The sequence below is a fragment of the Cyprinodon tularosa genome, unplaced genomic scaffold (assembly GCF_016077235.1).
Source record: "Cyprinodon tularosa strain WSP-4 unplaced genomic scaffold, ASM1607723v1 ctg257, whole genome shotgun sequence".
Lineage (NCBI taxonomy): Eukaryota > Metazoa > Chordata > Actinopteri > Cyprinodontiformes > Cyprinodontidae > Cyprinodon > Cyprinodon tularosa.
Genome location: NW_024038953.1, coordinates 413,807 through 441,754, shown reverse-complemented (window position 1 = coordinate 441,754; position 27,948 = coordinate 413,807). Strand labels below are relative to the sequence as shown.

General features: G+C 38.4%; 3 protein-coding genes and 3 non-coding genes across 6 annotated transcripts in view; all 6 read right to left on the bottom strand.

Annotated features, from left to right (window-relative positions):
- kctd14 (potassium channel tetramerization domain containing 14) overlaps positions 1–27,327 on the bottom strand; it is a 35,221-nt gene extending 7,894 nt beyond the window's left edge. The window contains exon 1 of the mRNA XM_038288551.1: positions 27,312–27,327. The gene's annotated coding sequence lies outside the window, so the exon portion shown is untranslated. The remainder of the gene's footprint in view (positions 1–27,311) is intronic.
- On the bottom strand, positions 116–6,089 carry rps3 (ribosomal protein S3). Its single transcript, XM_038288550.1, has 7 exons — positions 5,984–6,089; positions 4,896–5,026; positions 4,532–4,625; positions 3,937–4,031; positions 2,743–2,930; positions 2,399–2,602; positions 116–191 (listed from the first exon to the last, which is right to left on the bottom strand). The coding sequence occupies exons 1-6, from the start codon at positions 6,011–6,013 to the stop codon at positions 2,403–2,405; spliced, it is 738 nt and encodes a 245-aa protein (XP_038144478.1). The 5' UTR covers positions 6,014–6,089; the 3' UTR covers positions 116–191; positions 2,399–2,402.
- On the bottom strand, positions 359–506 carry LOC119785761. Its single transcript, XR_005281088.1, has one exon. It is a non-coding gene; the product is annotated as a small nucleolar RNA SNORD15 (small nucleolar RNA).
- LOC119785759 lies at positions 3,103–3,249 on the bottom strand. Its single transcript, XR_005281086.1, has one exon. It is a non-coding gene; the product is annotated as a small nucleolar RNA SNORD15 (small nucleolar RNA).
- On the bottom strand, positions 4,170–4,319 carry LOC119785760. Its single transcript, XR_005281087.1, has one exon. It is a non-coding gene; the product is annotated as a small nucleolar RNA SNORD15 (small nucleolar RNA).
- On the bottom strand, positions 13,317–16,960 carry LOC119785755 (ras-related protein Rab-1B-like). The gene is made up of 6 exons (XM_038288552.1): positions 16,724–16,960; positions 14,929–15,001; positions 14,745–14,840; positions 14,507–14,602; positions 14,290–14,421; positions 13,317–13,813 (listed from the first exon to the last, which is right to left on the bottom strand). Exons 1-6 carry the CDS (start codon positions 16,735–16,737, stop codon positions 13,580–13,582), a joined length of 645 nt encoding a protein of 214 aa, XP_038144480.1. The 5' UTR covers positions 16,738–16,960; the 3' UTR covers positions 13,317–13,579.
- Positions 27,328–27,948: the final 621 nt, after the last annotated feature.

Below are 27,948 nucleotides of genomic sequence, written 5' to 3'. Positions count from 1 at the left end.
GTCTGCACATTACATGCAGGTTTTTAGTGCTTCGTGAAGCTTCAAGAAGTGTGTCTTAATTTTTATTTATAGAGAAGTTATAAAAGTTTGCAAATAAAGACCAAAACTCATTTTGTGTATTTTCCAGATTTTATTCTTTTGTACACAAAAACACCAGGGTCTTCAATCCATCCAGTACGAAGGACAAAAACCTGCAAAACAAAATCAGGGTTAAAATTTTTGCAAATTTTTGTGTCAAACTAATAATCATAATCTAGCCGAGAAAAAAAAAAAAAGATATTTTTATTTTTCCAACATGATTGGATGGAAATGCTTTGATTTTGGCTGAATTTTTGAATATGTTTTGTGTCAAATCAACCCTTCTCAGACAAATGCCTCGATGTCTTCAACTAATGATCCCACCGGTCTGACTGACTGGAGCAGAGCCACAAAACGTGAAACTGAACCAGTCAAAACCAGAACCAGTATGAGACCTGGTCAGACTAGTCATCGTGTCATCAAAGAAGGAACACAGAATACCCAAAATAAAAACATCTGTGAATGCTTTTCATCTAAACTGTTCCATCCAACCCCATGTTCAGAAATGTACCCCTGGTGTGTTACTTGAAGCACTAATTTCTTACTGTAGTGTTAGCCAATAAGTTGTTGGTGCATCAGTAAAGTAATAAATAAAAGTGCAATTAAAGATGCACCAATCAGACCTTTTTTGCTCTCATTTGCTGTTTTATGTGAAGTCTGAATTCTAGCGTTTTTCTATTCAGAAGGAAAGACATGCAAGCAATGGGCTATATGCACAACTAGACTACTTAACTAAGCCTCAGCTAGCATGTTTGTTCCCTCTCGTTCATCACAGGACAGACTGATTAATCCAGGTGTCAGAAATCAGTAACTATGACGACATTGGCCAGACACCTGATTAATCAGTATGTCCAGTAATTAAAGGAAATAATGACATTCAGGAAGTAGTGGAGTGGGGCATATAGCTCCTTATTTGAAAGATGTAAGAGTTTTGAATTTGACAGATAAATTACAAAATTCTTTTAATGTCCTTGATTTTTTTATTTAAAAAAGTTAATCACTTAACACTTTTGGTTGATGTGTGCACAATCTAAAAGAACACAATGAGAGCCCTTTGTTTGGATGCGCTTAATAAATAGTAGCCAAAGTTCATCTCATAAACCAGAACTGTAACTTTTAGCCACTAGGAGGCAGTAGAGTAGTAAAGCATCTCCCTCTATTTTGGAATCAGATAAGGATCTCTTAGGGCCAGCAGATAGTTGGGGTTAGTAAATTCAAAGCCACATCAGCCCCTCTAAAATATGCCTAATAGGGTTGCCTAATAAGGTTAGCTTAGCTGTTGAGATTAGAGCAGCCATATTTCTACTGCCTGTAAATGTATTAAATGTGACAGTTATTGTAACGCTCAGCCTTTCTCAGCCACATGGCCAGAACCACCATCACTGACTTAAAAGCCCCAGTCACACATTGACGATTTAGACCAGCGTATACCTGAAGTATGGAAAATCGGCATCCATCGCATAAGTTATGTTTTGTTTAAGTTATGAGCTGAAACATGCTGGCACGCGCTGACATGGCAAATACGTAGGGAAATTTTGAGCATTGCATATGCCAGCGTATGCCGTAAGTCGGGCATAAGTTACAGGTAAGTCATCTCATCCCTGACATACGTTAAGTGCAAGTTGTGGCGTCCAGCTTATCCATACCCATGAGTAACTTCTCCTGCAGACTGCATCCCCATCATAGGGTGAGAGAGAAGGTGAATGTGATGGATCCCCTATGCGTTCACGGCCACGACCAACAAACTTCCTAGCAGACATGATGCTGAATCTGCTGCGACTGCAACCCTTTTCCTTTTTTTTATTAATTTTTTGGGGGGCGGGAGGTATCATCATTGCTCCCGTCAGGAACAGCGATGTGCCTGAGGGGAGCAGCTTTAACTGATGCTGCGTAATGCCCATGAAACGATGCACATGCATAATTTCATTTGCAGTACACTGCTGTATGTTATGCATAAGTAAGGCTGTCAGACAAATTCTGGACTTGTTATGAATATGCTATGGATGCGCTCAAAATTGTAAAAAAATACAGCATCTCCAGCTTCAACTTTAGTTTCATGCGCCCGCTTAATAGAGACCTCCGGCATATTACGACATTCTGGGACTTCGGGCACATGCTGCCTAAATCGGCATGGTGTGACAGGGCCCTAAAGCACAGAATCAAAGTTATTTTCTCATGACTTTTACTTAAGACCCAGGAAGTATGCATAAATGTTTATGGCTGTTTGTTTCTACTTCCATAGTGCATAAGAACACAGACTACCACTAAATGGTTTAGAAATGTGACAAACGCTGTAAAAGGGGCCCCTGCAGTGTCTTACCCTTTTATGCGGTAGGTACGGGTACTCCCTGGGGCATGACGGGCACCTCTGGCTTGGCTCCCTTCTGCTCTGATGTGGGTGTGGTGGGAACATTCTCCTCCTTTGGCTCCACAATGCTGACATGGTCAGGCAGGGGCTTCTTGGGGCCAATCTTACCGCTGGGGTCCCAGGGCAGCATGATCTTCACCTTAATTCCCAGCACACCTGAGTATGGCAGAAAAGCCACAACATTCAGAGATTTAGCAAAGCAGTACTTTTGCTGACTGACATACAACTATGGAGTAATTTTGATCATTATTTTAGTTCAGCAGTCTCAGGACTTGATAGAATGGGAGGGTACTCACCCTGCCTCAGCAGCACATGGCGAACTGCTGTGTCAACATAGTAGTTGACGGGGTCTCCACTGTGGATCATCAGGCCATCCACAAACTTCATGGACTTGGCCCTCTGACCCCTCAGCTTGCCAGACACCACCACCTCGCAGCCCTTGGCCCCGCTCTCCATGATAAATCTCAGAACACCATAGCAGGCCCTGGACATTTAAAGCAGATAAAACCTAATTGCTAAACATGTGTGCGCTTAAAAATAAATACATCTGTTTAAAACCGACTGCACAGACATATGATGCAAAGTAAACACGAAAAATAAGTGTCAAGAACTTTTTATTAAAGCCCTTTAGGCTTCAGTATCAACAAAGTTTCAACCCTTCTCAGACAAATGCCTCAATGTCTTCAAGCGAAGGGGCCTCGCTGTCCTGATGAACTGGAGCAGAACCACAGAACGTGAATCTGAACCAGCCACCAAAACGAGACAGAGACCCGTTCCGACTCGTCATCGTCTCATCACCGAAGGGGCACTTAATTAGGCATAGCAAACAATTCACCTTCATATCAAACCTTCTGTGATTTACTAGAGTTATGTGCAGAAATACCTACATTTCCACAGAAGCCTCCAAAACAAGACTGTCAAACTGGTTCCAGAAAGGGCCGTGTGGCTGCATGTTTTCTTTCCAACCAAGCAATGGCACACCAGACTCCAGTCACCTCATTAAGTCAGTCCAATCTGAACATGATGACTTGATGAGATGACTGAAGTCTGGTGTGCTATTGTTTGCTTGGAAAGAAAACCACACGGCCCTTTCTGGAATTAGCTTGACACCAACCACTGCAACATGCACAGCTTTATCCTCCACATGTCTAATTTTTTTCTGCAAGCAGACCCAACTTTACAGAGCTGCCAGAAATGACAGTTTACAGTAATCAAATTAGTTTTATCTGGAAGAATTTCAGTTAATCTTGAACTGTGCAGCCATTAACTGTGTTGAGTGAAATAAAAGTGTTTGACACTGACTTTCTGACTAGGGGTACATTAAACAGCTTCTCTTTCCACACTCATTTTTATAAAGAGAAATTGGCATTCTAATCAGCCTCTCCAGCTTCAACTTTAATTTCCTGCGCCCCAATAGAGACCACCAAATATCAGGGATGGGGTTCTTTAAGCTCTGTTGTTCTGGCATGTTACATTACAGCACTGCTTACCTTCGCACGGCCAGGCCTCCCAGCAGCTTGTAGCGCAGAGACTCAGCCTGGGCGATGGCACAAAGACCACGAGTGGCAACTTTTTCAGCATACAACTAAAAAAAGAAAAACATTTCAAATTTATTTAAGCATCTACAGTAAACGGGATAAAATACATAAAGGAAGTTTGCAGCAGTCAAATCAAACAGCTGTAGCCTTTATGTTTATAATATACATGGAGCTCTGATTTCAACCCTTCTCAGACAAATGCCTCTGTGTCTTCACGTTAAAAGGAACCCTGAATCTGAAGAACTGGAGCAAAACCACAGAACGTGATCATGAACCGGTCACCTTCAGAACCAGAGAAGTTCCTACTCCGTCTCGTCATCGAATCATCACAGAAGGGGAATCAGACTTTGCATAAACAAAGTAAAACAAATCTTAAGATTTTGATTGGTGCAAAACATTTCCATCATAAATAATCAACTTTATATCAATAATGTTTCGATGAAATCAGTCTCAACAACAATAAATGTTTAATTTATTTTGTCTCTTGAGGCTGAATTTTGAAAAGAAAATGTGTTTGTTTGATTGCAGGCTGTAGTGGGTAACCTACCTCCACACTGCCCTCAGGGAAGCCAAACCTCTTCTGGACCACAGCAGTCAGCTCTCTGATGCGACGGCCCTTCTCTCCCAAAACATTCTGGGTCCTGCAGAGAGAAAGAAACACTGAGCTGTGCTGAAATGTGGACAACACAGAGGTGACACACGGAGAAACATCTCTGATGCATCTGCTCAAACATATCCTAGACACAGATGGATTAAAATACAACCCACATTCCCTCTTCAGTCCTGCTCAGCAGAATAGATTTTAAGACATAATGGAAACACACATACAAAAAATAGTAATCTAATTACAGGAAACAAATGAAAATTAATCGTAATGGCCTGAAAAGACCATGTGTTTGATCGGCACTGACCTTGTGGCCAGGATGATGATCTCTGTCCTGGTTGGGGTCACGCGCACCTCCACACCGGAGTATCCGTCCTCAGCAAGCTCACGAGTCAGGAACTCGTTCAGCTCGGCCTTGAAGATACCGTCTGCAACGAACTAAGAGGAGAATACATTCCTTTTATTTTAAAAAACAAACATCATTGGCTGCTGACCCATGAAATTATATAAATGCATTTCTGAAAGTTATAGTACAGATCAAAAGACAATTCTCTACAGACTGGAGATCCAGAGATCTATACAGCATGGAAGCCAATATTTATAAGCACTGATATAGATGCATTGCACAATAAGTTTTCTGTATTTATCATGTAAAGCAATTTAAACAGTCTTGTTGGTAAAAAAGTGCTACACAAATCAACTTGCCATTCTTAGAATTAAACATATGAGTCATGATTCAGACTTCTAACCTACAATTTTTTAGGACACATTTGAGTATATTCTATAAAGATATAAAATTAAATGTCTAACAATATTGCAGAAACGTTGGAACACAATGAAAATAGAGTATTCATTTATTTATAGTCTGTTATAACTATCACAGGGACCTAAATTAGAGTAAGGTGAGCTGAGGATGTGCTGTTTCACGAAACCGTTGTTTTTCTCTTATCACAAGTTTAATGGCGTTATTCTACATTCATTAATAGAAATAGTATCTGGATAGTTTCTTCATCAACCAAAATGTCAGTGTATCGTTAGGTGTACAAAAGCCAACTTCAGTATTAGAAGACCCTGGACGCAGTTTGACGAGCTGCCAGTTTAGCTATAAGAAAAACGTGTTTTAGAGTTATCAGGCCGTCTATCTCAATATTTTCTAACTAAAATCTGGATTATTATAAGGTTTAACTGAGGCCCCGGTAAAACAGCCATGCTAGCTATCTAAATGAGGAGGACGCAGCACTGCCGAAGCATCTAGAGCAATCCTTTGCGGATCGGAGCTGTACATGTCTAGCTGACAGCAGAACCAACAGCGAACACTTCTATCCTTCGGGATACAGCCCCATTTTATGAGAAACTCGTTATCTGGGCGAGAAAATGTGATAAAATGCCGCTAACCTTCCTCTTCTTGGAGATTTGCACCGCCATCTTCCAATGGGCCGTAGACAGGAAAGGACCCAGGAAGGATGCGGAAATGATTTTATACTCACACCGCAAACTTCCGGTGATGCTATGTTTAAGTGATTGAAGGGAAATGTAGTTTTTCTTATTGTTTTAGGCTCGTTTTATCATGAAATCTAAACAGTGTTTATTAAATAATTATTATAAATCTTTTATAATTTTATCATGAAAATTATTTAGTATATGATTTTTGTTATAGCTGTGATAAAGAACATGGTCTCTGCGTTTCTGGTCAAAGTTGTTTTATTACCCTTCACAGTCATTAATTCAGAAAGTCCTTTTCCATCATCTTCTAATGCCGATATGAAAATATTTTTTGTTTCTGTAAATATTCCCTCTTTAATTATACATAATAATGATGCTACTACTACCACTCATAATAATAATAATAATAATAATAATAACATTGTTGTTATTATTATTAGTCTAAACTATTCCATTATGTGGGAGAAAAATCACTTGAAATAAAATACATTATTGAAAAATTTTAACTGCAGATATTCTTCACTGAAAGACAACCGAACAGCGAATTTACAAAGAACTTTCTGTAAACTTCTTTTAGGAATCCCAACAGATCAATTAAGGTTCACACACTAGCTGCCACTTTTAACTGAGTAATAAGGTGGGGGTTTTTGCCTCCTTTTTCGTTATTCTCAAAATTCTCCACCTTATATTCTCTAACACCCTGCTTTTGTCATCTTTATGTTGAACATTTTCATTTAATCTAAGTATCCAATTTTTTTTATAACAATGTGTCGTGCGTAGCTCCAAATTCACATTTTTTATTTCGTGACATGTTTCCCCCCTTTGCTATGAAGTAAATGTTTAACATTTTAATAAAAGTCTACACCTTACTTCTTGTTTTGCCACCTTCACACACTTATTTTCCCATTATTGCATGATAAATGGTTTAATCTATTCTCAATAATGTGTATTTCACCAAGTCTCCGCTAGATGGCGTTACATCTCTGAATCTGTTTCCTATTTGGGATTCTATTAAATGACAGAGGTGTTAAATTACACTTCTATTCCATCACATTTTTCTATCTTCCCCATTGAACCCTTTTTGATGAACAGAGAGGGTGCAAAAACTGAAATCTGGCAGTTTATTCCTGACATTATTCACTGAAACCTGATTGACTGTCCAGTATTTCACAGATAATGTGCTGATTTGCAAGGTACATAGACAACGCTGGTACACATTCTATGGTACCTCCTTTTCCTGTGTAAAGGAAAATGAGCTATCTGTACTTGTCCTGTTAGATCTCAGTGCTGCATTTGATACAGTTGGTCATATTATTATTAATATAATATTATTAATATTATTTTTAAAAAAACTGAATATTTTATAGGAATCAAAGGAACAGCACTTGACTTGTTTAAATCTTATCTATCTGATCAATTTCAGATTGTTCACATTAATGACAAATCTTGCTCATGCTCAAAGGTTACCTGTGGAGTACTTCAGGGATCAGTGCTAGGATCAGTGTAGTTCTCTTTACTATATACACTGCTCACAAAAATTAAAGGAACACTTTGAAAACACATCAGATCTCAATGGGGAAAAAATCATGCTGTTTATTTATACTGATATGGACTTGGTGATGTGTTATGAACAAAAGGATGCCACATAATTTCATCATTTGATGGAAATAAAAAATTATCAACCTATAGAGGGCTGAATTCAAAGACCCCCAAAAATTACAGGGAAAAAATGATGCAGCAGGCTAGTCCATTTTGCTGAACTTTCCTTGCAGCAACTCAAAATGGTATTCAGTAATTTGTATGGCCCCCACATGCGTATGCATGCCTGACAAAGTCGGGGCATGCTCCTAATGAGACTACGGATGGCGTCCTGGGGTATCTCCTCCCAGATCTGGACCAGGGCATCACTGAGCTCCTGGACAGTCTGAGGTAAAACCTGGCGGCATCGGATGGATCGAAACATAATGTTCCAGAGGTGTTCTATTGGATTTAGGTCAGGCGAGCATGGGGGCCTATCAATGGTATCAATTCCTTCATCCTCCAGGAACTGCCTGCATACTCTCGCCACATGAGGCCGGGCATTGTCGTGCACCAGGAGGAACCCAGGACCCACTGCACCAGCATAGGGTCTGACAATGGGTTCAAGGATTCATGGGCGTAGGTTTGCATAGGGACCATAGGGACATGTCCCTATCAAAATTTTGGATGGACCTATTTGTCCCTACCAATAATTGGATGTGAACAACATATTTATAATTTACTATACAGCAGCCGCTTCTTTTCCTCTCGCAGCTTCTCTGCCTGGTAGCTGCAGCTGCGAAAAAAGACGCTAAAATAAATTAATATTGGGCTACGAAACTAGTCCGAATTAAAAAACTTATTATCTACGCTAAAACAGGCGAAAGCTTCTGATTGGAGTTCTGTAAAGAAGCAGGAGAGAGTTTTTTGATTTGTGGAACTTGAGAAATGTAAGTTAACAACGTTAGGATTTCTTTTATTTTATCTTTTAATCAGATAGCCAAACGCTCCTTAAAGATCTTTTATGAAATGAAACCAGATGAAACAGAAACGTTTAAACGTTTCCTTTGGAGGAGTTCTGGATGGAGAATATTGACAGACAAAAACTTTTTTTTTTTTTACTTCTTAAATGCAAAATGTTTACATATTTTTTACAATCTTGGTATAATTCCTGCTCTAAGTGGGTCGCTCTGTCGGCTAAAGGCACATTTTAGTGGCCCTATACTCCAGTTTACGATTAATCAATTACTAAATTAGTTCACGATTATTTAAATAATTTGTTAATATGATTAATTGTTTCAGCCATAGATAAAATACATGAAATTAGCTACACAGAGTAACTACAGCCCAGATGTACAACTTTTAGTATTAATACTTTAAATGCTCAGTGTCAGTTCCTCTTCTAGTTCCAGTGCACATGTAAATACAATACATTTATTTGCTGTCCCTTGAATGTATTATTTTGCATGATCCAGAGAGAGCATATTAGATAAAAAAAAATAAGAGTGGGTTTTACCTCTGCACAATTCTCTATCTTCAGAAGAAAACACATAAATCCACATATTATAAACTATATTTGGTTAAACAGACACTGTCTTAGTAGCAGGTAAATTTAAATGAAATCCTTTTCAAAGTGGAAGAAGTCCTAATTCCACATTCATCAGAGCCAGTGATGCTTTAAATATTGATAAACAGCATCTAGTGCATGTAGTGCTTATAAGATTTGTGTAAATGTAGTAAGAAATGCTGCTGTTCTCTTTAAACAAAATGAGCCCTGGAGCTCACATTAAGCATAAAAAAGAGCATGCATATTTTTGCAAAGGACCAATGAAACTGAAGAATAGTGTCCCTACCAAAGTTGAAATCAAACCTACGCCCTTGCAAGGATTTCATCCCGATACCTAATGGCAGTCAGGGTGCTGTTGTCTAGCCTGTATAGGTCTGTGCGTCCCTCCGTGGATATGCCTCCCCAGACCATCACTTACCCACCACCAAACCGGTCATGCGGAAAGATGCTACAGGCAGCATAACATTCTCCAGACCATTTCACGTCTGTCTCATGTGCTCAGGACTAACCTGCTCACATCTGTGAAAAGCACAGGGCGCCAGTGGCGGACTTGCCAATTACGGTGTTCTGTGGCAAATGCCAATCGAGCTCCACGGTGCCGGGCAGTGAGCACAGGGCCCACTAGAGGACATTGGGCCCTAAGGCCACCCTCGTGAAGTCTGTTTCTGATTGTTTGGTCAGAGACATTCACACCATTGGCCTGCTGGAGAACATTTTATAGGGCTCTGGCAGTGCTCCTCCTGCTCCTCCTTGCACAAAGGAGCAGATACCGGTCCTGCTGATGGGTTGTAGACCTCCTACATCCCTGTCCAGCTCCCTGCTCTTGAGATTGTTCTGGGAGACAAACGTTCTGGCAATGGCACGTATTGATGTGCCATCCTGGAGGAGTGGGACTGCCTGTGCAACCACTGTAGGGTTCAGGTAGCCCCTCATGCTAACAGTAGTTACATTGACCCTAGCCAAATGCAAAACTGATGAAAAAGAGTCAGAAAAAATGAGGAGACGAAAAAATGTCAGTGGTCTCCACCTGTAAAAACATTCCTGTTTTGATGGTCGTCTCATTGTTGCCCCTCTAGTGCACCTGTTGTTAATTTCATTAACACCAAAGCAGCTGAAACTGATTAACAACCCCCTCTGCTTTAAATTACCTTAATGCTATACTCTGATTACAAAGTGTTCCTTTAATTTTTCTGAGTAGTGTATATGGTCCCAATCGATAGAGTTATTAGACAGCATGGGATTAATTTCCACTGTTATGCTGATGATACTCAGCTATATCTGTCTATAAATCCAGAAGAAGTTAACCCATTACATAGATTACAGGCATGTCTTGAAGACATAAAAACCTGGATGAATCTTAACTTTTTGCTCCTAAATGCAGACAAAACAGAAGTTGTAGTCTTTGGACCAGAGTCTTTGAAAAAGAAGCTGATTAGTCAGTAACTTAATTTGGATGGGATTAAACTGAACCAGATAATAAGGTAAAAAATCTGTAATTTAAATCCCATATCAAAGAGGTTTCTAAAATTTCCTTCTTTCATTTGCGGAATTTTGCAAAACATGAGAAATATCCTGTCCAGGGCTGATGCTGAGAAACTAGTCCATGCATTTGTTACTTCAAGGCTGGACTATTGTAATTCTTTACTATCACGAAGTCCACAAACTGTAGTTAAAAGCCATCAGCTGATCCAAAATGCTGCAGCCAGAGTTCTGATGAAAATGAAAAAGAGAGATCATATCTCTCCTATCCTGGCTTCTCTTCACTGGCTTCCTGTTAAATCCAGAAAATAATTTAAAATCCTCCTTCTCGCATATAAAGCCTTAAATGGCCAAGCTCCATCTTATATCAGAGATCTGATTGTTCCCTATGTTCCCAACAGAGCACTTCGCTCTCAAGCTGCAGGTTTACTAGTGGTTCCTAGAATTTGTAAAAGTAGAATGGGAGGCAGATCTTTTAGTTATCAGGCTCCTCTCCTGTGGAACCAACTACCAGTTTCAGTCCGTCAGGCAGACACCCTGTCTACTTTTAAAGGTGGGCCTAAAACTTAACTTTTTGATAAAGCTTATAGTTAGTGGCACAGGTTATCCTCTTTCATAATTCTGCTTCATTCTATCTCTATTCTCCCACTCTGCAGAATCTGTTAGTTCAATCTCTAACGTTATGCTTTCTGCTTTTTCTCATAGTAGCTTCGCCTCACCTGTTCCTGTTGGGCAGTGAAACCATCCTGGAGAGAAATATCAGCTGTGCTGCTGCCATCAACACCTTAGTTTATAAATGTCGGCCTGTTTTTCAGTGTAGTCCTGTTTCTCTGACTGGATGTGCTTTCTTCATCCTCTGACATGGGAGTTGGCTCGGACCTGGTCTGCCTGGCTGTGTGTTTCCTGGATGGGGACGCCTTTTACAGTTGTTTTTTGTATCCTTGCTTCTGTCTCCTTGAACCCCAGTAGGCCTCTGCAGATGGCCGCTCACACACAGCCTGGTTCTGCTGGAGATTTCGACCTGTTAAAAGTTAGTTTAATCAATCTGACTGTATGATCTGGTAAACTGTAAAGTTCCTTGAGATTACATGTGTTGTGAATTGGTACTATATAAATACACTCACCGGCCACTTTATTAGGTACACCTGTCCAACTGCTCGTTAACACTTAATTTCTAAGCAGCCAATCACATGGCGGCAACTCAGTGCATTTAGGCATGTAGACATGGTCAAGACAATCTCCTGCAGTTCAAACCGAGCATCAGTATGGGGAAGAAAGGTGATTTGAGTGACTTTGAACGTGGCATCATTGTTGGTGCCAGAAGGGCTGGTCTGAGTATTTCAGAAACTGCTGATCTACTGGGATTTTCACGCACAACCATCTCTAGGGTTTACAGAGAATGGTCCGAAAAAGAAAAAACATCCAGTGAGCGGCAGTTCTGTGGGCGGAAATGCCTTGTTGATGCCAGAGGTCAGAGGAGAATGGCCAGACTGGTTCGAGCTGATAGAAGGGCAACAGTGACTCAAATAACTACCCGTTACAACCAAGGTGGGCAGAAGAGCATCTCTGAACGCACAGTACGTCGAACTTTGAGGCAGATGGGCTACAGCAGCAGAAGACCACACCGGGTGCCGCTCCTTTCAGCTAAGAACAGGAAACTGAGGCTACAATTTGCACAAGCTTATCGAAATTGGACAATAGAAGGTTGGAAAAACGTTGCCTGGTCTGATGAGTCTCGCTTTCTGCTGCGACATTCGGATGGTAGGGTCAGAATTTGGCGTCTACAACATGAAAGCATGGATCCATCCTGCCTTGTATCAACGGTTCAGGGTGGTGGTGGTGGTGTCATGGTGTGGGGAATATTTTCTTGGCACTCTTTGGGCCCCTTGGTACCAATTGGGCATCGTTGCAACGCCACAGCCTACCTGAGTATTGTTGCTGACCATGTCCATCCCTTTATGACCACAATGTACCCAACTTCTGATGGCTACTTTCAGCAGGATAATGCACCATGTCATAAAGCTGGAATCATCTCAGACTGGTTTCTTGAACATGACAATGAGTTCACTGTACTCAAATGGCCTCCACAGTCACCAGATCTCAATCCAATAGAGCATCTTTGGGATGTGGTGGAATGGGAGATTCGCATCATGGATGTGCAGCCGACAAATCTGCGGCAACTGTGTGATGCCATCATGTCAATATGGACCCAACTCCCTGAGGAATGCTTCCAGCACCTTGTTGAATCTATGCCACAAAGAACTGAGGCAGTTCTGAAGGCAAAAGGGGGTCCAACGCGTTACTAGCATGGGGTACCTAATAAAGTGGCCGGTGAGTGTACGTAAACTGAATTGAATTGAATTGTAATTAATCATCTCCTTTACAATTCATTATGATGATCATTTACAATTCAATTCCACTGAGTGGGGAAAAAAGGAATCATACCTTTCTATACATTTTTTCTAACATTTGCATTGCATAATCATACTGTTTGTAACGTTAGAAGATATTATCCAGATGTTTGTGTGTTTTGTTTTTTTAATAAGGACATAAGAAGTAAAGTTGTGAAATATTTGTCTCTATTTTCCTACAACCAAGAAGAACCTGGTGATAAATTGAAAGATATTTAGCTGAAATATGCTTTTTGATCCGAATTAGTTATTTTATATGGGGAGATACGCAAACCAAAACATATTAAAAAAAACTCATAACCATAAGAAATAAACATTCATTATACATTCTTTTTATTATCAGTTAGCCCATATAACAGCTTTTTGGTTCAACTTTCTAAGTTGTCATAACTTAAAAAAAAACATTCCCTTTCATTTACTTTCCCCCATACTGCTACAAGAAAGATTGTTGAAAAAACAACTTTCCAGCATCCTAGTTTTATGTTTAAACTTTAACAGTAAACATGACAATAAGTGCAATTGGGTATACATTTAGCCCTGGAGATAATTGATGTGGACGTGTTTCACTGTCCCTCAGCAGCAGGTACTGGTCTCCGGCGTCTGTTTGTCCCCACCGAGCCACACGGGTGCGCTGTTGATCTTGGTGGTCTGACCCCTGGCCTGTGTCGACATACCCTGCATGCCCCCTCCTTCACTGGCCAGCCGCTTGTGGATCTCAGAGGCCATGGTGAGGAAGGCCTTCTCCACGTTGTCAGAGCTCCTGGCACTGGTCTCAAGGAAGGGGATCTTCAGGGATAAGGCCAAATCCTGATAGTGTGGAAAATGCAAAAGTTTGTAGCTGATAAAAGCACATCAAGGTAATTTGTTAGTTTATAAAAACAACAATGAAACGGCAAAACAAAAGCATTGAGACATACGGTAACATAGATCGCTTTTCTCTTATCTTGTTTTATCTCTTATCTTATCTTATCTTTTGCCTTAAATGTTTGGTTTTAACTCTGGCCCGAAGACCATTCCATTCCACACTTATTTTTAAAAGATAATCCAGATAAAAAGAGGAAAAAATCCACTGTTTCATATATCTATCATGGCAACAGGAATTAATTGATTATGTTAAAAGTTTCTATTTCCTAAAAGAAGCTAAGCGTAATATACACATGATATGTTGTGGCACTAGGGATTCAGTTCAGAACGTTATTATAACCCGAATTTAATGAGGAATCCAATGAGTTAATAGATCCTTAATCTGCTTTTAGAGGAACCATTGTGTCTGTCCTGTTTACCTGAGCTGTGGCAGCATCCACCACTTTCTTACCAACCAGGTCCGATTTGTTTCCCACCAGCAGCCTGGAGACATTCTCACAGGCATAACGCTCTATCTCGTCCAGCCACTGCTTTACATTGTTGAAGGACTCCTGAGGAAGCAGGGGAAGCTCCACTGTTAATGTTTAAACCCTCCTATTTTACTGAAAGGGTAGAGAAGATAAAACACACACTGACCTGCTCTGTGACGTCGTAAACAATGATGATACCATGTGCTCCTCTGTAATAGCTGGAGGTGATTGTTCGAAACCTCTCTTGGCCTGCAGTGTCCCACTGAGGACAAAAATAGAAATGTTGCATACCAGTTGTATTGCAAAGAGCTGCGGGAAGAGTTTGTTTTGAAAGCGTTCACTTTCTAAATCCTTTGTTTAAACAGAGTGCATGAAATGGTTTCACAGTAACTTTTCAAACTCACAATCTGCAGCTTCACAGTCTTCCCATCCATGTCAATGGTCCTGATCTTGAAGTCAACTCCAATGGTTGAGATGTAGCTCTCAGTGTAGGTGTCGTCCTGAATCGAGAGGAAGCGTTTCTTATCTTCATTAATTCAGCATGCTTGGGACCTTTTTCCTTTTCCAATAAAAATAAGCGGTCCTTACCGCAAAACGCAGCAGAAGACAGGACTTTCCAACTCCAGAGTCGCCAATTAGAAGAAGCTTAAACAGGTAATCACTAAAGAGACGGACGGGAATTAAAACGGATATGAGATTTTAGTAAATCCAGCTAATTTTGACTAGATTCTTTAAAAATAGACCCACAATAAGCTTTACCACTTATATTAACAGGTTAAAATCCACCTGCTCACATTGTCCTAAAGTTTATTACAAACTGATTTTAAACTGATTTACATGTTTAAAATTTGATGATGTAATGCAGCAGAAACCTGTCTAAACAAAGGCTATATTATTTCCATCCATCCATCCATCCATCATCCGTCCACCTGTCCGTCTGTCCATCCATCCATCCATCCATCCACCCGTCTGTCCATCCATCCATCCATCCATCCATCCATCATCCGTCCACCTGTCCGTCTGTCCATCCATCCATCCATCCATCCATCCATCCATCCATCCACCCGTCTGTCCATCCATCCATCCATCCATCCATCCATCCATCCATCCATCCATCCATCCATCCATCCATCCATCCATCCATCCATCCATCCATCCATCCATCCATCCATCCATCCATCCATCCATAAACAAACAACACACAGATTTAACCAGTAAGGTTTGCAATGAGGAAACGTTTGCTCTGTCTGTTTTGCATGAGGATCAAACTACAGTTGGCCACAGAAAGGATAAGCTAAGACCTCACTCGCCACAATCCAGGAAAATAAGCCTCCTTTAAACTTTGGTTGAATGATCATGATTTGGGGAAGATCTACTGTAGATAACCACCATGAATTCTGTATGAGAAGATCCTTGAGGAAAAGTTTACAGGACTAGCTGTTGGTGAGTTTATTAATGTCTTTCCAAGCTTTTTTCTTCCTTTTTGTCTTGTATATTTCCCTGTAACTGAAAACTGGAATGAATGATCACTTTCCAGCAGGACCTGAAATATAGTTTATTTGGTGGAAATATATTTCTGTAACAGAACAGCCCTGTCACAGTACACACAAAATACAGTGAAAATATGTTGCAGGGGATAAAAATGAATGGAATGTTCCTAAAGCTCTTTTGCAAAGGAAAATAGACAAATGAGTTAATTATTCTGATGTTAACAGTTGGTGAAGACACATCAGACTGGAGATCAAAATAAGGCTGTACACAGCATTCACTCAGGTGCTTAATAACATCTTTTTAGACTTTTATGTAAAATGTCAAAAACTATACAAAGGTTTACTAACCGGTTTACAATTATCTGATACTTGACTATTAAATAAACCCCCAAAACATTGAAGTTTGAGGTTTTTAAGTTAAGAAATATGGAAATAAATGACTAGGAATTACTACTTCTGAAAGATTTTGTGAGTTCTTAGCTAAATTTGTTCTCAAATGAAGCAATATCACAAGGTTTGTGAAATAGCATAAACTTTGGGTTATTTCTGCTTTATATTTGTTGGAATAATTCAAAGACTACAACAACCATGTGTCACAGGAGTTTGGTGATCCGACGATTAACTTAATGCCACATTGACGTTTGCATTAATGAATAACGCTAAATTATCTAAAGCACCTAAAGACTCCTTAAGTAATATTTTATTAAATGTTATCTGTGTAGACCTGATTGTGTTTAAAGATTAATATCAAAGTAAAAAGACAAGAAGCAAATATGTATATCTGTTTATCTTTTTCTACATCTGCTGTTCTTGATGTGTCTTCAATCAATGGCAGCAACCGAATATTTAAACTTATTTAAAAAGCAGCACACCGCATTAGGAAAGAAACTTACTATTCAGGATTCATGATTGGTTAGGTTCCTCACAGGCCTAGATAAAAAAAAACCAAAAAAAAAAAAAAAAAACAACAAAAACAACAAAGCACAATCTTCAAACTAAATCCTAAATGAACAGAAGGCCAGACGGTGCCTGAAAATATTTTTCCAGTGGCCGGTTTGTTTAAGTATTGGTGCTTTCTTCACAGGACAACTAGCAGAAAAAAAGCTCCCTGTGTCTGACTTATGAGCTGACTGCCTCATTATTTATTAATAAAGTTCTGCTCAGGTTACACTGAGAACAGCACCTGGATCCAGGACACAGCTCAACTTATCCTCCTCATTTTATATTGTTCTGAAACCAAAATATAGCAATCTAACTGCTTCAAATATTTACTAAATTAAGCTTCTTTGGAACTATTTCATATGAAGCCCAGTTGTAATCCTGATGCACAGAGTGACAGCATACACGGCCCGACCAATTGCAGCACAGAAGCAGAAAAGCAGGAGAAAGCTTATTCAAGGAAGGGGAAGACATGTAGCTCCTTTACCAGTTCTTATTGATTACAGCAGAAGTTTTAGTAGCTCCATTCATAGAATGCAGGTTTTATCTTTTTATTTCTATAATAAGGTCAAGTTTTCAAATATGCTTTGATGTGCTGCAAGGTAAAATGATCCATATGTATAATATTGACAAGAAGCAGGCCCTGAGTGATTGATTTTTGAACAAAACCTGAAATTTTGGTTTGGCAATGTATTTTTATTCACTCCAGGGTACACAGGATGATGGGACTCTGTCATGGTTAATGTAGTTTTTTTTGCAAAAAATTATGCCTCCTTATGAGAAAAGGTTTATCCATCTGAAAAAAACAGTAAACAGAATTTTTTTTTAAAGATATTAACCCTGTTTGTTACTGTAAACATTAGGGACATAAAAAGAAGAAAAGGTATATAGTTCAGACACCTACGTTGGTTACCTAAAATATTGGAAAAAGAAATTCTGTCATAAGCAGGCTGCCCTTTTAAAATAGCCTTACTGTCTTTTATGAAATAATTACTTTTATGATATTGTAATAATAACATTACATTTAGGGGCACCACACAATTAAATTACCAGTAAACAACTCAGATTACCAATAGGATTAGCAGTAAATTAGTAAGTAAATCACAATTAATTTCAGATGACCAGTAAACCAGATTAGTCAAATTAATTGTATGACAGCTAGATCATCCATCTGATTACAACTATACCGTTAAAATGATCAATTCATCTGCCGGACTATGTGTCAGACAACCAGAATGTGACCAAATACAACTATATGGTGTAAGTAACTATCTACATATATTAACACTTCTATATATTTCATCTAACTGCACGACACTGTTAATAACAAAATATAGTGGCAGTGTGGTCAAATGAGTACCTTATCTTTACTAACCGTTTACAAACAGCATGATGTCATAAAAGCTCCTGGAAATAAAAAATAACATGCAGAGGCAATTCATGAGTCAAAGGATAACTACCTCAAAAGATTCACATAAACTGAGTCCTTCCCTCTTTGTTATATATTGCATTTAATTTTTGTCCATAAAATTGAATGTTTTTTTTTTTTTTCATTTTAAACATTTATTTTCTATATTCTTGAGCTTTAATTTATTTTTGTTATTTGCCTCATTCTCTCCATTCCCTATTGTTTTTACTAGGTCATCTCTCCTCCCTTTACTTTTTCTATGCTCTCCTATATCTTTTGGGCTGGGGGAAAAACTGAAAGAGATTTCCTTGAATTCAGCGCTGGCTCCCATGTGTGACCCTCCTGGTCACGGGAACAAGCAGGGAGCAGAGGACTGGGAATGAGGGGACACACGATGGCTGAGCAGCTGTGTGGGGTCAGAGGTCAGCAGCCCTGACGACGACCCGTTGCCGGGACAGAGACGGCGGCGATAGCAGTTGCTAGGACGAGCCGATCGCGATGAAGCACAGAGGTGGGAAAACTGGGGGAAGGGACCGAGGGAAAGAAGAGCAAAAGAAGGCATCAAAACAAAGAGATGAGGTTAGAAAGCAAGAGGAATGGCTGGGAACGCAGAAGCAGAAACAAAATGAAACTTTAAAGAGGAGCTAAACAAGCAAAGACGGATAAGAAGAATACAAAAAAAAAAGAGAAAAGGGGTTATAATGACATTTGCATATTAGCTAATGTAGCAGAAAACAGTCAGTACAAAAAAAAAAATCCACTTTTACGATACTTTTCCTGAAACTAAAAACTGAAACTTATGACTTTAAGACTTTAGTAAATCTATCAAAAGTGAACAAAATAAGAGTCATCACCATCTGCAGGTGATTTGGTTTTCTTTTGTCCCACTCCTTTTATCTTAACCACTTTGCAGCAAACCAAGAAAAACTATGAGGTCAGGTGTGGTCTGCAGGGTCTGCAAGGTGTAACTGAGTGTACCTGCTTCACAGAATATCAGTAATCTAATGTACACAACTTTGTATAATATAATAAAAAAAGGTTGACACAATAAGCTGAGCAAAAAAGTTAAAAAGATGATTCAAAAGTTATAACCTGTATCAGCATTGATGTCTTGAGGGTTATGTTGTAACAAATAAAACATTATTCTTTCAGTCTATGTTTGTCGTGAATTTCTTACAGAAGCACACATTTTTCCATATTAAGGGAAGCAAATATTTTTTTGTAATTACATTTACCCTGATGTTTGCCATGAAAATAACTATTTTCTTTAAAATGTCACAGAAGTAATAAGGTCTGGGTCTGTCCTCCAATGACTCTCTTCACCGAATGCCTTATGAAGTGTTAATGTTTTCAGTATTTGTTCATATATGTTATAGTTTTCTGTTTTCTAATATTTTTCCCTGAGGTTAGTTGTGTTTCTTTGGGTTTACGTTGAACTCCTGCTTTAATTAGTCTTCCTCCCTCAGCTCACTCTCTTTACGTCCTGACTCAGCTGCTCCATGTTTTCTCCTGATCAACACACTGCCATTCTTTGTCAGTCCTCAAACCTGCCTCAACATATAAACACTTTTTGATCTTCAGTGCTCATACTTCCACCTGTTACGGCTCTTTTCCGGCCCATGCTCCATGTCCAGCTGTTGTTTATTTTTTGGGATATCAACAAATCCTTCAATCTTCCATACATTCCTGACTGTGCTTGGTTTCCTGCTCCAATGTCTGGGCTACACCATTATAGGAAAACATGCAGTCATTTAAATGTTGTTTTACGTATTTAGCTGTCTTTTGTTCTGACCTGCATATATATAATATATATCCATATATAATATGGAATAAAAAACAGTAATAAAAAAAATCCAAATCAGCCACTTTAAAGCACCTACTCATATATTGCTCAAAGCATGCACTCTTTATCATGAAAAAAAAAATAAAAAATTGTTCATACTCTCACACATATCAGTTTTTTTGGATGGACTCTTGACTTGCCTCTTTGAGTGAGCCAAAACAAAAATATAGGAGTTTGTTCTGAGGTTAAAGGAGTGAATCTTGTTGGGTATAATGAATGTGTGTGTTTGCTAACAGCTGTGTTTGTGCGGCTGACCATCTCAAACAGAACGAGGAGTGTGTGAGTCTGTTTGTGTTTGTGAGCAGGTCAGTGGATGAAGTTAAACCGGTTATTGTTCTCCATCAGTGAAGGTCCCAGGAGGCCTGAGCGAGCTCAGATAAATAGCTGCTTTTCACTATTCATCCTTATTTTACCATGATCCCTGGCTCCTGCATGCATATGTGTTTAGATGTCTCTCCATCTCTACATGTTTCAGAGCTCACACTCTAATATAGAAAAAATGTGTTAATAAAAAGCAGGAATCTGATCAAAAATACTTAAAAATCCATAAAATGGTGAAAAAACAAACAAAATGTTCACAGTTTCTCAACGCTAAAAAAAAATTCTACACAAAATGCAAAAAATTTCAAAACTTTTCAACATTTTCATGACCATTTTCCCAGTTTTTAACTATTCAAAGGATGTAAATCAATGGCCTTAAGGCCTGTGTGAACATAGATAACCAGAGTCACCAAAGCTGATTGAAGGCAAAATATAACACACTTAGCATAAATAGCATAAACAGGTGTGTGAATCCTGCCTTTTTGTTGAAAGGAAAATATTCAAACATTATAGTTTCTAAAAAAAATGTGCACAAAGATATTAGCCATTGTCATGCACAAGTGCGAGGAAGTTATTGCTCTGCTGTAACTTTCAAAACAAGACCAGTTTGAATCAAATAAGCAGTGCGATGTTCGAAATGTGTTCGTCCAATCCCGTCCTGAGGCCTTTCTGTCCTGAAAATGTTTAAGTCAAGTCTAATGTTCTACTGGAGATTGCTATAAATCATCAGTAGAACATTAAACTTTACCTAATGTTCTCCTGGTGATTTATAGCAATTGAAATTAGATGCACTTTACTTACAAAAGTTTCAGTACTCAACTAAAATGAGAGCAGGTTCTTATCTTAGCTTTTTCGGGTGAAAACTATAGGTTTTTTTTCACAATTCACATTTTTGTACGTAGGACACCAAGTTCAGTTTTGGTTTCATGTGATCGGTGCAGCTTCTCCTGCATGTGTGCTACACCTTCAACCCTGTCGATAGATTCTTAACTTGAGCTGTGAATATCTGTGGCTCCTACACAGTTGCTGCGGGATTCTTGATTTGTTCTCTAGTTCAGGGAATCTTGTATGGCCTATCAGTTTAGTTCTGCTGGAATTTGTCACCTCTATGCTAAAATTTTGGCTGGTACTCTAACATTTTAGGATCATGTTGGCCCTTTGTCTGACATAGGCTCCCTTCTCAGGGTTCTGTCCAGTACATTACAGCACAACTGCTGTTTATACTGAAAGCTGTCAAAATTAAACTGAAATCAGGTCAATGAGCTGAATTTTTGTGGAAAGTAATGATTGTGAAAAATTGAGTTGTTAAACAGTTTTACCTTCTTATTTGCACATGTAGGTGAATAGAGCATTATGAAGATGTGAGCCCTACACCTTTCAGATTCCGTTATTAACTCTGAGTCACTTTGAGTGCTTGCAGGCAGGTGAACAAATGCGCTACAGAAGGCAAAGATAAAAGGTAGGTGTGGAGTTTTAAGGTTTGAAAGGATTCCCAAACAGCTGTTTTGTTAAGCTGAGCCAGCCAATGATCAATGTTTTTCTTTTTTACCCCAAAAATTGCAGCATGAATGCTGCATCAGAGCATAGCCACGGCTGCAGGTGGGTCACAGCAATGTCTTACTGAGTCATCCTGATAGTTTGTATATTAATTCCTGCATTAAAGCAGGATTGCACATATTGTGCACTAAATTGTAACAATTAAAGCCTGGGACAAGTAAAGAGGTCAATCTGATAAGTTTATTGTTGTCCTTTAAAGTACTGGTTTTAATCATAAATAATTTTAAGTTTTGCATCAAATGCAAAAAAAGAGGTATGAAAAAATATTACATATTTTCTGACTTTATATTAGGTATGTAGAGTAAGCTGCTGAACTTTTCTGTAAAATGTCTTTATGATTTCATAACAACAATAAAATCTTGAAGAAAAAATTACACTCCTGTAGGATAACTCATTTATCTGAGACACTATTGCTCCAACCTTTAGGAGCATTAACTTGTTCAATATCATATACTTAGGGGGATTGCTGATAAATATAGTAAACTACATTTAATCTAATGCTCTGAATAATTAAAATGAGACAAAAAAAACAAAACAGAAATACAACGGTAAGGGGAGAATAATTTTCATCACTACTATATGTAGACTTTTAGGTTTCAAAAAGTTTTAAAGAGATTACAAATTGAAGCAGAAACAGGCCTTGGGAACTACAACTTGATTTTATAAACATGATCTTATTTTTTGTTTATAGAGACACTGAAAAAAGTCATTAACTGCGATTAAAAGGTTTTTGTTTTTAATCTTAAAGTCGATGTCAACAGCTTTTTTTAAAAAAAAAAGGCTTAAAAGAGTTTCAATAAAAATTACCCCCATTGGCTTTTTCCTCTCATTATAACAACTTTACATTTTAGTTTCATGCCTCCTTGATTTTTCTTTTTTCTTTGTAATTCAGTCAGTGGATTTTCAGCCTCTCTTTATAATTTCTTTTTTTTCCCTGGTGCTGTATGTGAGCTCCTCATTTTTCGCGCCCTTCTGCCTCTACCATGTGACAGCTGGTCTGCAGTCTTTTTCCCGCCAACAGACCAGCTGCCCATTCCAGTCAGAGGTGTTGTGTGTTTTTCTGTGTGTGTTTTACATAAAAGGCAGTTCTTTTCTGTTAGATTCCATATCTTCCCTCCTTTACCGTACTCACTTCACAGACAGGAAGGAACATGACACTTGCATAAAAAGACCCACTCTACAGCTATAGCAGGAGAGAATAGACACACAATAAAAGCACACTCTGAACGCCCTAAACCCACACACAGACAGTAGCACTGAGCCGGATTGTACACTTCTGCACCTGCTCGTTGTGCAGAATGCGGCTGTGACTCACTGTTTTTATTCTCAGCGTTCTCTCTACAGATCAACAATTGTCTTCATATTTTGAGGGAAGAAATAATGCAGTTCACTAAACTGGAAAACAGCAGCTACGCTGTAGCAGGGCAGGACTGAGAGAACGGTTCAAACTCAACACTCAGGGTTCTAACAGCCCAAATAACACAAGCCAATTAAACAACCTGAAATCATTTTGGGGCATAATTTCCTCCAATTCTGTATAAATCTCTTCAATCCGTTCATATTACCCTAACTTTGAAATCTGCCATAATCAAACTCATGAAAAAAAAACATACCCTGGGTGCCTAGGGCATAGCAAAGTGCAGACCTATTTCAATCTTTCCTTTAATTTCTAAGTTGTTGAGAAATAATTTTATATTCATTGCACCTCCATGACCACAGCCTTTTGGACAATATTTAATCTGGTTTCTGTTCTGCCCATTGCACTAAAACAGCTTAGGTCGGCATCACAAATGACCTGTTGACGATTGTGGCATGAGGCTCTCCGTTACTTCTCCTCCTTTTCAATTTATGAGCCGCCTTCGATACAGAAGACCAACAGATTAGATTTTGTCCCAATTGAGTATTCCAGCTCACAGAGCCGTCCTGTCTCCTATGGTGTGCCCCAAGGATCAGTTCCTGGGCCACTTCCTTTTCCACTATACATGGTATCACTATATATGGTAAAAGCTTTTTTTTAATAAAAAAAAACTTAAAGTTTTTTTTAAATTGGACCCTGAACTGTTTTCCCTGCTGCCTTCTGAGAAGAGGCTTCGCAGCATCTACTGCAGGGCCAGCAGGTTCTGTAACAGCTTCTTCCCCACTGCCATCAGACTGTTGAAACTCTAATCAAGTCACAAGTCACAAAAAAATGGGACAGTGATGAAAAAAATAGCCCTTTTAACTTAGCTGCTGTTGAAAGACAGCAGCTAAGTTATGCTGTGCAGTAAAATTTTAGTAGTAGTAGTAATGGTAGTGCAGTAGTAAAATTACTGGTGATTGTTGTCATGCAAAATGTACTGATTAGTATTTATCATATAACACAAAATAAAAACAAAGAAAGTTGTCTGTTGTTAATTTGATAGCAGTCATTTGCAAAGCTATCAAGAACTTGGTAACACAAATATATCTTCCTTCTGCTCCTTTCAATTATAAAATTCAACAAAGGTATGAAAAAAATAAATATCTTCTTTACCTAAAAGCTAGGTGGTAAAACAGGTACATTGTTGAACTTGAGTTATAAACTTGAGTTTAAATGTTTTCACTTGAATATAACACTACATTGCTGTTGTTCTGCACATAATAAGTCTGATCTGATAAAGCTGATCAAGTCTGTAACTGATATACAACAAGATTATAATTAAAAATCCAAATTTGATGTGGTTTCAGTGCTGTTTTTTAAAAACCTCCTCAATACAAAATCCATGTTACTTATCAGTTAAGATAGAGATAAATAGAGACAAGTTGGTCTCCACTTTATACCAAGTGATCAATATTTCAGAGTTATTTATGTAGAAAAATGTTTATTAGTTCTATGTGTGATTTGTTATTAGTACTAATTTATATAAAGTTAACATATAATGCTTGTACTTAGTGGAGATGCACAGGCAATGGATAAAGAAGACAGAGGTCAGTAATATTGACACTGGCCAGGAATAAATAAACTAATGATGCCAAAAAACCTAGAGGGCAGTATAGTTTGAAGTTCTCCTGGCCACTACTTCACCTTGTCCTTTTTAAAAAATTTGTGCAGGTGGACATGGTATGTCAATGTTTGCTAAACTCAACAGGTTTAGGAATTTGCAAGATTCAACTTCCTAATGCAATCCATTTGGCAGTTGGTAAAATAAGTAAATATATCAAAACGTTTTCCTTTTTATCTGTTGAAAAGAGAAATTAATCTTATTTCATTTTACAACTTATCAACTGATCAAAAGATATGTTAATCCCCAAAGAAGCTAAATATAGGTTTGTGTATTTCAGTTATATCTTGATTCTTATTTCATTGAATTCAATAATGGGAATTTCCCCTCGTTCCTGAGAGCTAAGAGCTACATTACTTCTTTTTGTTTAATTGTAATAATAATTTAAGCCTACACAAGATACCATAATAGCAGGAAAAACAAGTCTGTTGTGTTCTGAAATTGTACCTTATGGTTCTTGCTCTGACTCCTTACTCTTTATGGCCACCACTATGCTGGCAATAGGAATTCTTGCAGCACTCGTCTTGTTTATCTTTCTGACATTGCTTTCCTATCTACATTTGTAAAAAATAAAAAATACTAAAACCCCCCACACAAAAAAAAAAATAAAAACAACCCACCCAACCCATTTTTTTCCTTCAAACCATGTTCCTTAACCATGATCTAAAGTTAACCCTATCCTTTGTAAAACCTAAAATGAATGTATTAGATTTCTCAAACTGGAATTCCAAGTACGAGAATTAACTTCCATTTAAAGATGTATGCTAGAATTTTTACCACTACTGTTTATGTCCTATCTGCTCCCCAATATTATTTTAACAGCCCTTTGTGACCAGTTCTCTCTTCCCTTTATCATATCCCTCACCCCTTTATTCCTCTCAACTGTCTCTCCTGTTCGACGCTATTTGGGACTGCTGCTCAACTTGTCCTGTGCCTCATAAAATCAAGCATGACCCAAGCAGAGCCTTTGGTCCACCTGATCTGCATCCACTGAGCAGGCCAGCAGCAAGCCAGGTCAGTGGAAGAGCTCCCAAATCTGTTAATGGGCAGTTCATACCTCCGCTGTAGTCTGGCCACAATGTTGGGAAAAACCCAGTAATAGTGTTAGAAAAAGCAAGAGCTTCGAAAGTAGGCACAGTGGTTATGAATTAAGTATAGATCTCTTTAATGTCAATCTACTTCTACTCTACCAAATGCATTGTATCAGTTCTTCTGTAACAATTCTTTGCTTTATTTATTTATTTTTTTTGCACAATAACACAGGGATAAGTATACAGATCTTAAAGTATGACTGTTAACACACTGTGGAACTTTGCATGCTGAAACATTAATATTTTCCTCTGTTGGATCTTCAAGGTTTTTTGCAATAGTGAATCAACAGGTATTTAATTAATTCAATTAAATTCTTACCTAGGCTGGCTGAAATAATGATGACTGAAATCACTAGCTGCATTTACCGGTAGTCTCAGCAGATACCTTAGATCAATCAAAAATTAGTTAAAATTGTATAAAATAAAAAATTTGGTCTTTTGAAATAATAATATCTTTAGCGGATTATTTAGTTGACAAATATGTAAGAAATTAAATGTTTTTTATTTTTACCATTGCAATAAACTGATGCATATGTTATAAAGTAAGGATGAAAAATTTCCCAAAAATGACATCTGGGACAAGAAATTCTAAGCTGGATCTATGGAGTATTCAGAGTATTTATATGGAGATTGTTTTTATAATTATCAACACTTGTTATAAAAATTTAAATAAATGAAAATCACATAATTAAATTGTTTTAATTATTAAAAATCCAGAAATATGTCAAAGATTCCACCTTTTTTGTGTATTTATTGAACTATCTAAAATAGAATGGACTTTTGTTTCCATATAGATGAAACAAATAAAAATAACCACAGAGTTTGAATACAACCATTTATAACAACAATAATAACAGTAATAATTTATCTGCTGGATTTTGTCACATGCTCCCATACAGAAACACACAAACACAGATACAGTCAACTGTAAACCACATCCACACTTCCGGCTGTACACTCCAACTGACGGCAGCTGTGTTCGTTAACCCTTCTTCGTTCAAACATTACCACATTGCCAACCACACCCCCCACCCCCATACACACACATGCACGAGCAGAGTAAGCCTTGTGACACCCGTTGCTTGGATTATCAATGCAAGCCAAGGGATGCGGTCAAAGCAGCTCACTTGCTTATCAACACTGGAGCGCTACACTGTTAGGTCTCCTGCTCCCCGTCATCAGCAGACAAGTTCACACCAGGTATAAAGACACATTGCATACAAGGTGGCTTGTGTGTTAGCGTGTTTGTTTTAAAGTCTGGCATGGAGACTGCCACATGCATACACCAACACACACTCTTACCTCTGTTAACCATGTTTCTCCTCCAGGAGTAATTATCTCGCTCCATGTTTGGTCTTCAGACCTGCAGACAGGAGAGGAGAAATGTAAAGCAGCTCAACTTACATTAGTGGACTTTGTTTTTGGTTTTTAGGCCACGTGTGTGTGCACCAGAAAAAGGAGAGGTAGATGTCTTTGTGTTTTAGTTTTGTTATCTATCTTTTGCCACAGAAGGAGGACTTAAATGAACTGATTTCTGCTGCAAAACGGAAATTGAACTTTATTTTGGAGAGATTTAGATCAAATGCTATTTCCCTTCATTCACTGTTCATCCAACACTTATATAACAGATCATTAAAGTGACTTGTCTAAAAGAGAAACCCAGACTTCCTTTCCTTAGCAAGTGTCTAAATTATGAGAAATGCAAATGCATTTTCAGGCCAGAGGGGGTATATTTCCCTCTAGGGAATTCTTGGATGTGCCTGGAAAACCTCCAAAGAAAGACAGGAGGCACCCTGTTCAGATGCCAGCACAACAGACCCTTTTTAGTTCATAGGAGCAGTGGCTGTTGACCAGGCGCCGTGGATAACAAAGACAACTAGGGGGAAAAACTATGAACAAATCTTATTTCAGTCGTCTAGTTGAGCCAAGCTTTGACTAT